At 31.7% G+C, this 15,779-nt stretch overlaps 1 protein-coding gene across 6 annotated transcripts in view; it reads left to right on the top strand.

The window, feature by feature from the left end:
• The first annotated feature begins 5,686 nt into the window (after window positions 1-5,686).
• Window positions 5,687-15,779, top strand: part of LOC134281784 (receptor-type tyrosine-protein phosphatase epsilon-like) — a 50,716-nt gene continuing 40,623 nt past the window's right edge. For 5 of the 6 annotated variants that reach the window (XM_062764214.1, XM_062764213.1, XM_062764212.1 and 2 more), the window contains exons 1-11: window positions 5,687-5,780; window positions 8,602-8,835; window positions 8,951-9,208; window positions 9,406-9,540; window positions 10,334-10,471; window positions 10,999-11,127; window positions 11,368-11,505; window positions 11,650-11,790; window positions 14,060-14,197; window positions 14,839-14,942; window positions 15,284-15,393. In XM_062764214.1, coding sequence (XP_062620198.1) covers window positions 5,717-5,780; window positions 8,602-8,835; window positions 8,951-9,208; window positions 9,406-9,540; window positions 10,334-10,471; window positions 10,999-11,127; window positions 11,368-11,505; window positions 11,650-11,790; window positions 14,060-14,197; window positions 14,839-14,942; window positions 15,284-15,393 — 1,589 coding nt within the window. In that variant the 5' untranslated portion in view covers window positions 5,687-5,716. The remainder of the gene's footprint in view (window positions 5,781-8,601; window positions 8,836-8,950; window positions 9,209-9,405; window positions 9,541-10,333; window positions 10,472-10,998; window positions 11,128-11,367; window positions 11,506-11,649; window positions 11,791-14,059; window positions 14,198-14,838; window positions 14,943-15,283; window positions 15,394-15,779) is intronic. The other variant, XM_062764216.1, reaches the window with a different exon arrangement.

Below are 15,779 nucleotides of genomic sequence, written 5' to 3'. Positions count from 1 at the left end.
TGTTTGAATAATTCTTTCTCTTGACTATTATTTTTTTTCTAGAAAGGAACAAGGAATACTTTAGACAGCTGAGTTATGTATATATATATATATACGAATTGTTATAGTATTGAAACAATGAAAAATAACTTGACTAAACAGGAAGTTTGCATTATTATTGTCAGTTTTTCGTGTTCAGTAGAAAACAACGTCAGCGTTTTTGTCTAGATTAAGTTGAGATTTTAACATAATATTCAACAGCACATAAATGCGGCTTTTTCAAATTAACAATAAGATTTAGTTCTGGATATGGTAAGACACACATATACTTAGACCTCACCTGCAAGAAAGCATTCAAATAATTTCTCAGGAAATTTAGACTTTTTGAAGAAAATCAATTTCTCGAAGCTGCTGATAAAATGTTAACTATTATCATTGCATAGGATCAAGGGAAAAAATCCGGTGCAAAAAACTGCATCAAGACCAAGAAGGATATGGAGATAACGAACAGAATTCAATATCAAAATCCATGAAACAATACAAAATAGGAGCAGAGCAAACACGGACCTCTTAAACATCAGAGGTGAGATCAGATGCCATGGAGCAGTGAGCATCCTCTGCTGACCGGTCACACCTGCCGTGTGCTCCTTGTCATGATTGGGAAATAACGAAAACATCCGCCGTCAATTCAGTGTATAAATAATGGTATGAAAAACGTCAGTCAGCATTTGACTCAATGGTAAACTGTATTTGCTGACAAGGTAATTGTATTGACCATAAAACTTACGAAATGATGACTTTAAACGAGACTACTGATATTCTTGTTTCACCAACTTGCTTTAAATAATTGACCTCGTTTTAGAATTTGTCTATACGTAGAGCATGCTGTTGCGAATCGAATCAGTTGAGATATATATATATACTCTGTATGCAGGTAATGAAGGTATATTGTTGCATGAGTAGGGAGCGTTGACGTTAGAAATGTTAAAGTCATCAAGTTTATCATTTAGCTTGGTCGTTAGACGCATACGAGGGGCACTTCAAAAGTTGTGGCAACTGTTTAATAAAAAAATAACCGTTTTACGGAAATTATTAAGTGTAATATCACTGGAAACATGAGAAAAATATTTTCATATTCTAACGTCACTTTATATTTTTATCATGGGTTTCCCGGCCACAGCAAAACATGAACTTCGCCATTACATGTATAACTATATGGAAGTCGGGGGTATCATTTAGTGAGCTCATCACTCACAGTACCTCTAGTTGACGATAGTCATCGGTTGTGTGCTACTCGGTCAAATGCAGAACTCTGATGCTAAGAGTTTCAAATTACTTGTCACTTATAAGATAATTTTGAAATGTGAATATCAGGGAAAACTGTTTACATAAAAAGTACAATAAAGAAACTGTATGAATGAAGATATCTGAGGAGTTATTGCCATTGTAATTTTTTTAAGATAGAAAAATTTATTAAATTATGAAAATGTACATTCCTTACTATTTCTATTACTTGACAATATTTGTCTTTACACCTATTGTAACGCATTCTTTCAAAACAAGTTTGTTCGGTTGCGTATGATTTAAAATTAATAACAGTTTTTTTTTTCAAAAACCTATGACTTCACAGGAGGGTGGAAATAACATGTACAAATAGTTTTTGATAATTTACAACGAGATACAAAACAAATATTTAAGAAACATGTCGTCAGATCTTAATATCTTCACGAGTAAGGAACAAAAATCAAATTTCTATCTTTAATAAGGTTTCCTTTGCCAGTTCACTGAATTATTATGATTTACTTTGAATAAAGGGAACATTTTGAACTTTGAGTTTTTTTTTTCGAGAAAAAAATTTATTATCTCTGAAGGATGATCTAAGTTTTTTTTGTTATTAAAACTACTTGGACCAATTTGTTTAATATTTATGCTACTGAGAAATGTCAGGAGCCTTATTCTTTTTTTCAATTAAAAATATGATCTTCTTTTCCTATTTCTATGTATTTTTTTTTAGAAGTTTGATGTTCATTTCAATATTCTTCCTACATTCTTTTGAGAACCTAAGTTTGAGTAACAGGAAAGATATTAATGGAAGATTGGTAGTAATATTATTCACAAACTATATTTGATTGAGTGTAAGCAGGGGTATTTTTTTTATTTGTTTAAAAACCAGAAAAGTAAAAAAAAAAGAAAAAAACGTTTTCATAAGGAAACATAAAGGAGGAAGGATATTGCAAAAAACAAGACTTACAAGGTTTAACTAAAAATTGTTAGTTCTCATATTTCCGTCCTTTCATATTTCTTCAATCTTTTGTTTTGTTACGTTCAAGTTCAAACTTGCTGGGTTTTTTTTCGGGGTCCATTGCCTGCAAGTTATTCATAAAGCGGTTAAATTAGGAACTTGACGTGAGATTTAGTTCCATATGTAGATGTATAGTAACATAATTTAATTCCACCGAAAAGCCATAGACTGATGCTCATCTAAGTTTAAAAAAAAAAGAATTTAATCTTTTAACAGTTTAAATAAAGAATAATAAAATATTTTCAGGAAATAACTTTAAACTCTTCAATTATACATTTTTATTATATGCAAACGATGTGATGTCTTGCTCACAGTGTCATTCAATATATTCTTCTTCGGTGTGAAGGACCTTTTAAATAACATAATTCGCCCTTATGAATAATAAAAATATATAAATATATAAAATAATTTAATGTATATTTCAGAACATGCACAACACATTTCACTGCAAAAAACAGATTTTTGTGCAACCAGCATGGTATAACAGTTCTCTATAAAGTTCACGAGTGATAAATTGATAATTTTCTTCTAAAAAATCTACCGCCACGAAAAATAATCCCTGGCTTAACCCTTCTTCAATGGAATTTAATTGCGGGTTTTTTTTTCAATGGATATAGTTTAATTTGCAATGTAGAATCTAAATTCAAAGTTGCAACTTAAAAACGATGCAGAATTTTAAAGATAAACGTCCAGACCAAAATAGACTCAAATGCACAGGATCGAACGTTCTTAAAAAACACATTCTGCTTGACATATTAATGTTTATTACGTACTTTGACGAGCCATTCCGTCATCCGTAAGCTTCATTGATAAAGCTGGGTCATTTCCAACAGTCCAGACCTGTATCAATCGCCTCATATTCCCAACTACCACTCTTAATCAAGATTTTTAGAGTTAACAAGTACTCTATAACAGATTAATTTTAATGAACTATGCTGTCAATGCACTCTGAGAGTTTTCATTATTCTCCGTGCTGCTGATTTCGTAAAATTAGATTTGTAGCTCTTATTAAGTTGATTGTTGCTCAGTTTTCTACATCTGGTATAGAAATTGACCTGTTTACTTATATTTACCTTTACTAAGTATTCTAGACATAATTAATGAAAATTTTTATTTTCTTTTATGCATAGGTGTATTATGTACTATTTAGTTACGAGGGTTGTCCAAAAAGTTAGTGGACATTGACGTTTTTATTGAAATATATGGTTTTATATATATATATATTCTTTATCATTTGTGTATCAAAATATACTTTTATGAAAAAACAAGTCAGATAGATTTCATTTTATTGATGTAGCTTCATATGTTTTGTAAAAATCGAAGTCTTTAAAGGTCACGGAAAGTGTACACTGACCAAGGTTGATATGCCATAAACTTTAAAATGAAGTGTTTGGATTAAAATGAGTATTTTTTATTGAAAACTAGAGGTATTGTGAGCAATGAGCTCACTAAATAATACCCCCTGCCTACCATATGAATATAATGACAGCATCCATGTTTTGCTCTGGAAAATCGAAAATACATTTCAGATCAAAATAGGAAATTAGAGGTGCACAATGGCAATAAGTAATAAATTCTATGATTCTTTAAAAGTTTCAAAAAAATTTCTTCAGTGAGTTGCGGATAAGAGTTGGGTACCCCAAAGAGTAGCAGACGGACGGACGGACATATCGATTACTATATTCCCTCCCACTTTTCAAGCGGGGGGTAGGGGGTATAACAAGTCAAAGCTTAATAAAAATCATATGTAACACAAATAAAGAGGCTATGATAAGTTTATGATATCTTACGTATTTGTTACTACATAGACAGTGGACAAACAGAACAAAAACCCTAACGAATATGTGTCAAAACTGGACAGAAAAAAGCGACGTCGGCAGCGTCCGACCAAAAAATTATGTTTTAATAAACTTGAAACAAGTCAGTAACAAAATATTTGTTCAAAAAACTCAAAGTTATTAGAGTATATTTAGTTTATTGATTTGAGATAGATACAGTCGATTTTTCAACGGTGTGTACAAAATTGAAGATACTACAAGGATGTGAAAACACAAGATATTTCATGAAATTCGATATTTCTGTTCATGACGTTGTTATAAATTTTTAGTGTAACATCGGACTGAAGTGTGCAGCCTGTGTATACGAATAGGTAATATTAATGACGCTCATAAATTATAATGCATTGTTTTGAATTTTAAAAATGAAATATTTTATAATTTATAATTAAAGATAATTGCTATCACTTTGCAGCATAACATAATAATAGAAATGTAGTGTGTGTCCATGAATATGTATTAAAAAATTCAGTATCCAAATGTTCGACGTTATAATGAATTTGCTTAACATCAGACCCCATGCGCATAATCCACGACCTTTAAAAACCCAGATTTTTACAAAAATGTAAAGCTCCATAAATAAAAATTAATCTTTCCGAATTGATTTTTCATAAGAAATATTTTGAAAAACATTAAATATATATAAAACCATTTCTTTTAACAAAAACGTCATTGTCCAGGAACTTTTTGGACAACCCTCGTACATTACATCATTTATATGTGGGCTTCAAAGGTCAAACATAACTAAAGTACCAGTAAGTTTTAAATGTCCAACAGTATCTGTAATTGTTTTGGAAGAACTGAATGTACAAATATGAGCTTGAATCATTTTATAATCTTAACTAAGCTGAAACACTAGTGCGTTTTTATGGCCGTAGGAAACGGTGGTTGGGAGGGGGGCACGGGGAGGGGGTGCTACCCCAGATAATTTTGCCAATTTATAGAATCCTCTTTTTTCCTTAGCTTGTCAAGGAATATTTGGTGGTTGATAGTGCCACCTCTGAAAATCTAGGCTGTGCCTCCGAACCCCAAAACTGAAATCGCTTCCTACGAGCCGGGTTTTCTATTCATCTGTCGTCCGACACGTCCTCAATGTCTCATATTTTCTTTTGATATTGTTAAAGTTCAAAATCAACATGAATATGTCAAGCAGAGGACTTTTGTAAGACGCTGTCATTTTTGTCATTTGATAATTTCTATGCACATAAAGCTACAAAAGTTTCTGTGTATTATGTACTTGGAGAACTTGTCAATTGATATACATGAGCATTTACCAGCATAGGTTTTTGTGTTGTGTGTGTGCTAAATTGTTAAATTTTACATGTACAGAAGACAGCAAATTAAGGTGTGAAGCTACGGGTGCTATCGGCCTTCGTAAAATTTTCCAAGAAGGTCTATAAAAGACATTTTCAAAATATATTTTTAGTAGATGACTTTTAAGTGCGTGCATTAAACGTCCTCTTTCTCAGATAACAAAAATAAAGCTTTGTACTTGTGAGATAGAGACATATTTAAAGTCGCACAAAAATAATTCCCTTTTGTATCCTTTTTACTACTCAGTAGATCCACTTGCTATTCATCAGTAAAAGGACCTTGTCTCATGATGCCTATGTGCAAGATGTTGTGGTTCCTGGTTTGTGCAATTGGTTCTATCTATGGATATAGTAAGTTTTAAGTATGTTTTTGGAAATAAAATAAATCTCCTAAAATAGGTTTTAGAAACAAACGTGCCAAAGCTATTACATTCTTATCTGTTTCAATTAACTATTGTTGGAATTGAATTAAATAAAATTCTTAACAAATATCTGATTCTTAATAATAATTATTGAAATTTTTTTTGGCTTTTGTGTACGTCAAAAGATTAAAATCTGCAATTTCAAAAAAAAAAAAATAAATTAACATTCCATTCAACCAACGTAAGTTCGATTGATTGATTGATTGTAACTTGTTTAACGTTCCTCCGGAGAATTTTTCACTCATATCGAGACGTCACCATATGCCGGCGAAGGTTTAAATTTTGACCTGTACTCGGCACTCAGGGACATTGAGCAGTGAGTGATCTTTATCGTGCCAACGCACGTCGTGACACGGGACCTCGGTTTTTAAGGTCTTATTTGAAGGACCCGTAACTTTCACTTCAACTGCCGAGCGCATGGCGAATGAGCAGTTGCTACCCATTTTTTTTTTTATCGACTTAGGTCTGTCGCGGCCGAGATACGAACTCAGGACCTCCCGATCACGAAGCGAGCGCTCTACCGACTGAGATACCGTGAACGGTATGTAATTTGGGGCGAATGTCCCCACCCCTACCCTGCTTCTAACGGCCATAAGTTGCACCATATATATCTGAAATTTTTGGATTAGCCATTGAAATACTCTGTACTTGATTAAGTTTTATTCTACCCTCGATAGTAAAGGTACATTGGAAAGAGATACATGGTCGGCAGATATACCTGAAGATGAAATATCCCTCTGCTCCTAATTTCAACATTTTTTGTTTAATTTCTCAAAAAAAAAAACGATTTTCCTAAACAACAATAGCATTAGATTCAAATGGAAAATTGTTTGTTGTATAACGCGTTATTTACCTTTTAAAGAAATGAATATGTAGAGGATATTCAATGTTTCGTAGTTGAATATGGAATTATTTCACGAGTGGGACAGGATTTTTGATATTTTCACGAGTGCGAAGCACGAGTGAAAATATCAAAAAATCCTGTCTCACGAGTGAAATAAATTCATATTCAACTACAAAACAATTAATTTTCTATTTATTACATTAAAAAAAAAAATTCTTTGATTTTTCCTTTGCATCCTGTCTTTTTGTAATACAGTCATAGTGTAGGCTCGTGACGTCATAGTTGAGCGGTTGAGACGTCATAGCTAAGTGAGATGAAAACACTGTAAACATGGATTTTGGTAATTTTGACAGTTTGATTCGCTGTCAGAATGGTTTATTTATTTTCATCTATCTTATATTAGGCCAAGGAAGATTTTTTTTGTAGCAATCTTCGTTATGGGAAGGGAAATCGAGAGTTTTCCCGCACTTCTGATATTCGTCACACTGTGACAGGATATCATTTTGATATCCTTTCACACTGTGACAGGATATAATATTTATTCAATGAATAAATTACAGTATTTCACCTGTAAAAATGTAATAATATGTCTTATCATGATATGAAGACAATTTCTATATGGTCAATATAAAGATCAATAAGTTTTTATCTCACAATAAAATTATAAATATGAGGTGTATATGAAAATGACATTTACCATCATACCTATCTTATTCTCAACAGAAAGCATAAGGAAGCGTTGCTTTTTAAATCATAATATCAAATTGATTTATGTGATTGTAAAATAACGTGCATCCATCAATAACAGTTATCTTTCCATTATCGCCCTTGAAAATAATTTCAGTGAAAGAAAATATTAAAGCAATGTTAATAAACAATCCTGCCCCTGAAATTTCTGTAACAATGGGATTTCACACAGGAACTGATTATAAATGTTTTAGGTAAACTATTATAAATAATCAATAAAAATACTGGTAAAAGAGACCAGAAAACACCATCTCTACGATAGAACAAATTTGATTAAGTTGACCATAAAATGGTCTTCTTCGATGAATTCTGTAAAATCTGGCAACATGATTCATTAAATGTCATTAAAAATAGTCCTCATAAAGTTATCTCTCCCTTATTTTTGGAAAATTAAAACTGCCAGTTTAACATCAGAGTCTAAGATGTAAATACATGCACAATCATTCCTCTCGATAAACAAATTATCTTTGTGATATCATAGCCAACTGCCTCTTCAATAAGAAAAAAAAAAGTTAAAGAAAAATTATATTTTGTGATTGTTCATCAATATAGACTTAATTAAGAAGATTCATCCTTTAAAATAATCTGATTCTACATACAAGAACAGAGTCTCCCAAAAACTGTTGGAAATTTAGATCTACCCTATCTGTTCTTATTTTATCTCTAATACATATATGTGTAAAATTTTACATTGTAGACGTTATGATAAAATATTCAAAGAACCCAAGTTAGATAATCAAAAATATTGATTGAGACACATAGCTCTTTTTGTTCGTAATAAATAATCATATTTTAAACTAAGTTACAAATGAAAGCAATTGCTCTGATCTTCCGTCCTGGTTTTTATAGTCTTGTGAACTACATATTACTAAAAACGAAGCTTTTCGATTGTGTTGCTCAATATACCTGCGATATGGTTGTAAAATCTTGTCACGAATTCATAAAATAACCCAAAATAATGATGATCTACTATCATTTGTAATTCAGTAAATTGATGAATTTTTACACCATAAAGATATCGAAGTTTGACATAATGTGATATTGGAAAACACAATACTTGTATGAATAAAGAACTGCAGAAAGTTAGAAAAGGGTGATAACTTTTAACGTTCATAAGCTCTTAAATAAAAAAAATATCTGTATTTGTATTCATATTTAGTAAATCTAGCTCTCCATAAACCAACGGAACAATCAGACGAATATAATTCATGGGAAGGTAAATATCAATCCGATAAAGCAGTTGACGGCCAAAAGACAAATCTCAGCTTTGCTGGACTACAATGCACAATATCTAAGGATAATCAAACAACCGCTTATTGGTGGGTTGATTTGGAAACTATCCACAGTATACACGATATCAGAATTTACTACAGGACTGAAAATACACTATGGAGTAAGTAATTGCTCAGGGAATTATATATTCTCCGTACACGATTTTTTTTAAAAGTCTTGCTTTATGTTGAGTTTACATTTTAAATCATTTTAATCAAATTTGTTTTTTATGGCAGATGCATCAAATGGCTACACAGCAAGATTTCTAGGATTTTCTGTTTTTGTATCCAACACAACGAGTACACCTGGAGGTCGTCTTTGTTTTCATGAAACAAATTTTAGCAGAGCCACGATACCAGCTGTCTTCAATATAACGTGTCCTGTACATGGACAATACGTGATCTATTATAATGAGAGACCACAGAAGTCACATAGTTATTCCAATGAATTGTCCGGATGGGCACATAATGAATTGTGCGAAGTGGAAGTTAATGGTTAGTGTAAATACTAAGACTATTTATACGAAGAATTCTAATGATATTTTTTGTGGAAAAAGTACACGCTACGTTTGTGTGCAATATGTAATTGGGGGAATTCACAAAGCGCTCTAATATTTTTAATTTCATTTTAGTACATGTAGTCATCTAATCTCTTGTTAAGACCTATACTAACTTTGCGTCATCGTTTACAGGATGCAAAAAGCTTGGTGTCTATGGATCTAATTGTTCCATTAAATGCCCTTACAAAAACTGTCGTTATTGTCATATAGAGACGGGAAGCTGTCAAGGATGTAAACCGGGATATCAGGGTCATCGATGTACATTGCGTAAGTGAAAAAAAATCTGTTTCGGATTTTTTTTTTTATTTTATACAATATTTATAACGATGAAGGTCTGATTACTGCATATCTTAAACCATTCTTGTTTTGATATCCAAGACTGAACCAAAAATTTCAGATAAGAGAAAAGTAATATTCATAACATTATTATGATTAAAGTGATTCAGATGTTTATACAACATTATGTCACCAAAGACAATACAAGTCGAATCGTGACTTTGCATTTTGTTCTTTGGAGATCGCCTTAGTACATACTGTCACATGTAAAAATATGTAACGGTGACGACAGTATGAGAGGGCGGGTATATATCGTCGCCATAGCGATAAGTGTACAGTTATCATTATTGCAAATGGTCGGATACTTTCAAGTACATTCCAGAGATATCATTTTGGAAAAAAAATATTGGCAATTAAATGTATTTTATTTTGTTTTGTCTTTTCCATAAGTTGCTTTTCAAGTTTAATCATTCATTCAGGTGGGTTCAAATAACATAACTCATAATATACATTATATTTTGTTTTCATTTATCAATGTTTCTAATAGATTGATTCAATCGATTGAGTATTGAGAAGAAATGCTCTTAAACTTGTATAAACATACCTTGTTCAATGTTATATAAGTATTTTTTTTATTTTATCTAAACATAATTGCCTGTATGAACATTTTTTTTTTATTTTAAATTAAAAGAATTGCTACATGTAACAGGTAGTAAATACATACTTCCACTGCATGTATATAATGATTTGCAAAACATGGTTTTTACTCTGTTTTCAACATCAGCTTGTAGTCCTTTTTCCTACGGAGAGGCATGTAAGGAAAAATGCGGAAACTGTAGTGGGAGCAGTGCATGTCATCATATCAGCGGAAACTGTAAAGACGGGTGTGGGGTCGGTGTTTATGGAGATAAATGCAAAACAAGTAGGTTAATTAAAATATTTAAGAAAACTATGATCATGATGAACTTTAATCGTTTTTTGGCTCTTGTGTAATGATTACTCCAAAAATGTAAACATATGCATTTTTTCTTTGATATCTTTAGATAATTTTGATATTTTAACACAGAGAATATTGTTTCAAATCAATTTTGAATTTCATGATACTAATAAATTTAAAATGTAACATAACTGATGCAGGTTTGGAAGACAAAACATATATATCCGAGGAGAAATAAATTGGAAAAATAACAAGCATTCGTCATAAAAAAATGAAATGTTAATTAAATATTTTTTCCTTTGCGAAATTCTATCTTTTATGGTTATTTCTATGAAATAATAACATCGTCTTGTCACATTTTTCTTTCCCTCTCCCTTTTTATGGTATTTTACTCCAGTATGTATTTTGCATCGATATTTGAATAAATTATTATGTATTTTAACTCCAATGAAAAGAGTTCCAGTTTGTTTATTTAAAAAAAAATCATGTGCTATATCATTTGCTTTATTTAGCGTGTCCATTTGGTTGGCATGGGAAGAACTGTTCTGATAAATGCAGTAACTGTGATAGATGTGACCGATTCACAGGACGGTGTACGTCTCCGTGTCACGTAGGCTGGAAAGGACAATTTTGTACCGATGGTATAGAATGTCAACATTTAAAATAATGTTAAATTGATTTTTTTTTAATTTCTTCTTACTGGACAATTTAACATACGAAAAATCATGAATGACATTGTATTATTTTGGATAACATTTGTTTAGGATTTATCAGTTCAATCTATCAGAGGACAGAATATTATTACTTTGTTACAAAGAATACGTACAAAAAATGTGTGTTCCCTTTTCCTTATATAAATATTTTTGCCTTTTTGCGAATAGCGTGTGATGAAGGAATGTTTGGACGGGACTGTGCAGAGAAATGTGGAGCCTGTCTGGGATATAAACAATGTAATCACATCAATGGTTCTTGTATTCAAGGCTGCGACGCAGGATACAAGGGAGAACTTTGCGAAAACAGTACAGAGACATTCATATTCTGTCATTACTTATGTTAATCTATTTTGTTTTGAGCATATGAAAAGGGTCGTTTATTTCCTCAATAAATGAACAATGATAATTAAATATACTTTCATTAAAATATGTTCTAAAATTTGACTACAGAATGTTTACAAGGAACTTATGGTAAGAACTGTGAAGATAAATGCAGTATAAATTGCGGTATACCCGATACATGTAACTGGATAAATGGAAGTTGTACTGGAGGGTGTAAGCCTGGTTGGGAGCCTCCACAATGCAATACAAGTAAAGTATTTTTTCACTAAAGAGGTGATGGTTTTGTTCTTTGTCGCCTTTAACTAGTTTCAAATCAATGTATTCCTCACAAATGTTTCTATTTATATTTGGGGTAATAAACATAAAAGAAAATATTAACCTTAGCAAAGATTCTATAAACTTAGGTATATGTAATTGAATTTTATTTTTGAAAATGTCCACAGTACGTTAAAGGAAAATATTTCCATAATCAGCTAATTTTACTTTCTTCATTTTAAAACAAAAATTTATTAAAAGAAATCAGAAAAAAAAAACTTAATGCTGGATGTACAGCTACACATCGAACTTGGTGAACAAATTTAGTTGAGAGAAAAAACAGCTTCATGCCGATCTGTGACTGGAACCAATCCTGTGAATGTTCGAATTCAGACCATTTCATATACATTGTCAAAATTGCCAGGTTCCATTCTTTTATTTACAATACATGTATTGCTTTTTTAAATTTTCAAAGGAACATGTGTATTCTAACAAATATTATGCATGCAAATAAACATTTATTTTATCCTTATTAGTCCACCTACCGATGAAACCAGAAGGGAATATATGTTTTTCTGTGAATCCGTCCGTTCGTGCGTCCGTCCGTCCGTCTGTCTGTCTACCCCGTTTTGTTTTCCGGTCGTTTTTTTCCTGAAAACTTGTAGATATTGAGTTGAGTTTTGGTGTGTAAGTGTATTTGATGAAGGACAAGTCAAATTTAAATGTGTTCCGCATTTCATTTTGAGGGAATGATATCCTTTTTTTTTGATTTCAAAAAGTTTTTGTTCCCTTAACGCTTGTCGGTATTAAGCTGATGTTCGGTGTTTGAGTATATCTTGATGAATTACAGATTAAGTTTGTATTATTTTCCACTTCTATGATTTTTTTGACGGAGTTATGGTATTTTCAATAGGAATTTGACTATGCTTGCTGGTAATTATGCAATACTCTCAGAATAAAAGTTAAAGAACAAAGAATTAAATATGAGGTTTGTCCAAAAAGTTCGTGGACAATGACTTTTTCTTGTGAAAATGAAAGGTTCTATATGCATCTATTGTATATAAAAATATTTCTTATTAAAAAAAATTAGAATGATTAACTTTTTTTGATGGAACGTAATATTTTTGTATCGGGGTATTTAAAGGTCGCTGATAGTGCGCACGGACCAAGGTTAAAATGACATAAACTCTTATATAAAGTGTTTGGATTAGAATGATTATTTTCTATTTAAGACAAGTCAAGAATTAATAAAAAAAAATTATGTAACACAAATAAAGAGGCTATAATCATTTTATAATGTCTTAAGTATCGCTTACTATATAGACAATACAAATACAAATGCTAAACAAAAACCCTAACAAACATATGTCAAATCTCGACAAAAAAAGCGAGGTCGGCCGTCCGCACAGGGCAGCGTCCGATCAAAAAAAAAAAAGAAGTTTTATACGGTTGAAGCCACGTAAAGACAAAATATTTGTTAAAACAACTCAAAATTATTGAAATATATTTAGTGCATAAATTTCAGAATAGAATATGCGATTTTTTCAACGGTGTGTACAAATTCGAAGACACTATGAGATTTTTAAACACATGTAATTTACTGAAAATGGGGATTTCTATTCATGACGTAGCGCAGCGTCGGATCGGGCTGTGCAGTTTGTGTCTACAAACTGTTTATTTAGATGACGCTCGTAAATTTTTGTGCATTGTTTTGAATATTAAAAAATACATAAACTATAATCTATACTAAAAGATTATTGCTAGCACTTAGAAGTGCGTTGCACCTTAAAAAAACGTAGTGTGTGTCCATGAACATGTGTTAAGTCAAAATCCAAATGTTTAACGTTATAATGAAATTATCTTAACGTCAGACTGGTCCGTGCGCACAATCTCCGATCTTTAAAGACCCCGATTTTTACAAAAATATTAAATTTCATCAATAAAAATCAAACCATTCTGACTTGGTTTTTAATAAGAAATATTTTGATATATAATAGATGCATATAGAACTATTTATTTTTACAAAAACCTCAATGTCCACGAACTTTTTGGACAACCCTCGTAAGGATGTAAAACGAAAAATAAATGAACAGCAAAAAAAAAAAAAAAAAAAAAAAAAAAAAAAAACTGAAAACCCTTGGCTTTATTATTTTGCATTAAGATGAATCTAACAGGAAGAATAGAATATATTTTTGTACGTAACAAATTAAAAAAAAGCATGTTATGTCCATAAGATCCCCTTTTTTGTTTTCGTTTTAATTAGGATGTACCAAAAAGAAGTATGGAATTAACTGTAGTCAGCCTTGTGGTAACTGTCGAAATTCTTCTAAATGCGACCACGTCAATGGAAGATGCCCAAATGGATGCGAAAAGGGATTCAAAGAACAGAACTGCAATCGGGGTTTGAATACCTTTCTGTTGTTTATTTGATGAAAAAAATATTATATATAGAAAATATATATACATTTTTTTTGAAAATAAGGATTGTACAATCAATCTTATCCATAAGGGTTTTTTTGGCATCTGCTGTTTGTTTAACACGTTAAAATTACGTGAAAGAGTCTTTTAATGACAAATCTTGAGGTAGAAAACAATGATGTACATACAAATATGAAATCAAAGTGCGAATGGAGGAATAACTTCGGTGTTTCATTTAGTCTTTTCATTATTCCTCAATTAAGAGATTCTCTCGATCTTTCCTTCATTTTTGATAATGCAAGAGAAACCAGCGATTCTCGGATAAAAAGTGTCGTTGCGCAAATTATATTTGCTTTGGATTGTTAATTAAATTTGTTTGCCATGTTTCGCTAAAAAAATCATTTAATATCTTTTGCATAAACATGCATGTAATATAAAATGGTGCACTGTAGGCCAGATTATTGGATATGACTGCAGATCATGCAAAGTGTTAAAGTAGACATTCGCAAATCATGAAAAAAATGCAGTAAGTTTTGATATAATCGATAGGCATCGGGATGCTTTATCTATGATGATCAGTATTAAAGAAACTTTTAAACTCCATGTATTTATATTGATTTTCAGGTTGTAGTTTTGATACTTTTGGGTTTGATTGCATGGAAAACTGTAGCACAAGCTGTGTTAACAAGACATGTGACTCTGTCAGTGGGTATTGTCCTAAGATTAAGGTAATATATATTTGAATATTCCTTAATTTTTCTTCTCTCAGTGGATTAATTTGAGAAAAACATCTTCGGGGTATTATTTTAAACTCTCTATTCGATTCAATTCTTTAAATATCTAAATAAACAAAATTATTACAACCCTTTCTCCTTATACCTGTAATAAAGGTCTCAATTTATTTTTTGAAGACTTGAATAGCATATGAAAAATGTTGATGCCTACAATTGAAGTATACTTTACCCGAAACTGGTACTTTCTCTCTCAAAGAATTGTTGCTTAAACGTGCTGAAACGTTAAAATTTGATAAAGGTTTTGTGAATATATAAATGTATTAAACATCTTTCAGTTTACCTCAACGACGTTCATAAGTTACATGCTTGGTTCAGTCATTGGAGGAATCTCTGGACTCGTTATTGCCTGTATTCTTATAGTGGTTCTAATTCTGGTCTTCAGAAGGTAATTTTTTCATTCAATTTAAAATCGTTTCGCAGAAGTTCACAACACCTTTCATTAGCATTCATTTACTAAGGGTACCATCATTGGCAGACTTTCTGGACTTTTAATTCCTTGTATCCTTAAAGTGGTTCTAAGTCTTATCTTAAAAACATCAAGGCTACAGTTGACCGCGAAGCGCAATGTTTAGAACGTATGCGAAATATGGCGTTTATCCTTACGTAACGGGATCGAATCCGACTGTAGGACGTGGACACCGGTCCTTCGAATGAGACCGTGTAGACTGAGGTCCCGTGTCACAGTATGTGCTGGCACAAAAAAGATGCCTCCCTGCTCAGTTGCCCTGAGTGCCGAGTATAGGACAGAATTTGCAGCTCTCCACTGGTAAT

This window comes from Saccostrea cucullata, unplaced genomic scaffold (assembly GCF_032062105.1).
Source record: "Saccostrea cucullata isolate Sc308-1 unplaced genomic scaffold, CSIRO_AGI_Scuc_v1 ctg774, whole genome shotgun sequence".
Taxonomy (NCBI): domain Eukaryota; kingdom Metazoa; phylum Mollusca; class Bivalvia; order Ostreida; family Ostreidae; genus Saccostrea; species Saccostrea cuccullata.
Note: the sequence above shows the minus strand (reverse complement) of the source record. Positions and strands in the feature narration are given on the sequence as shown.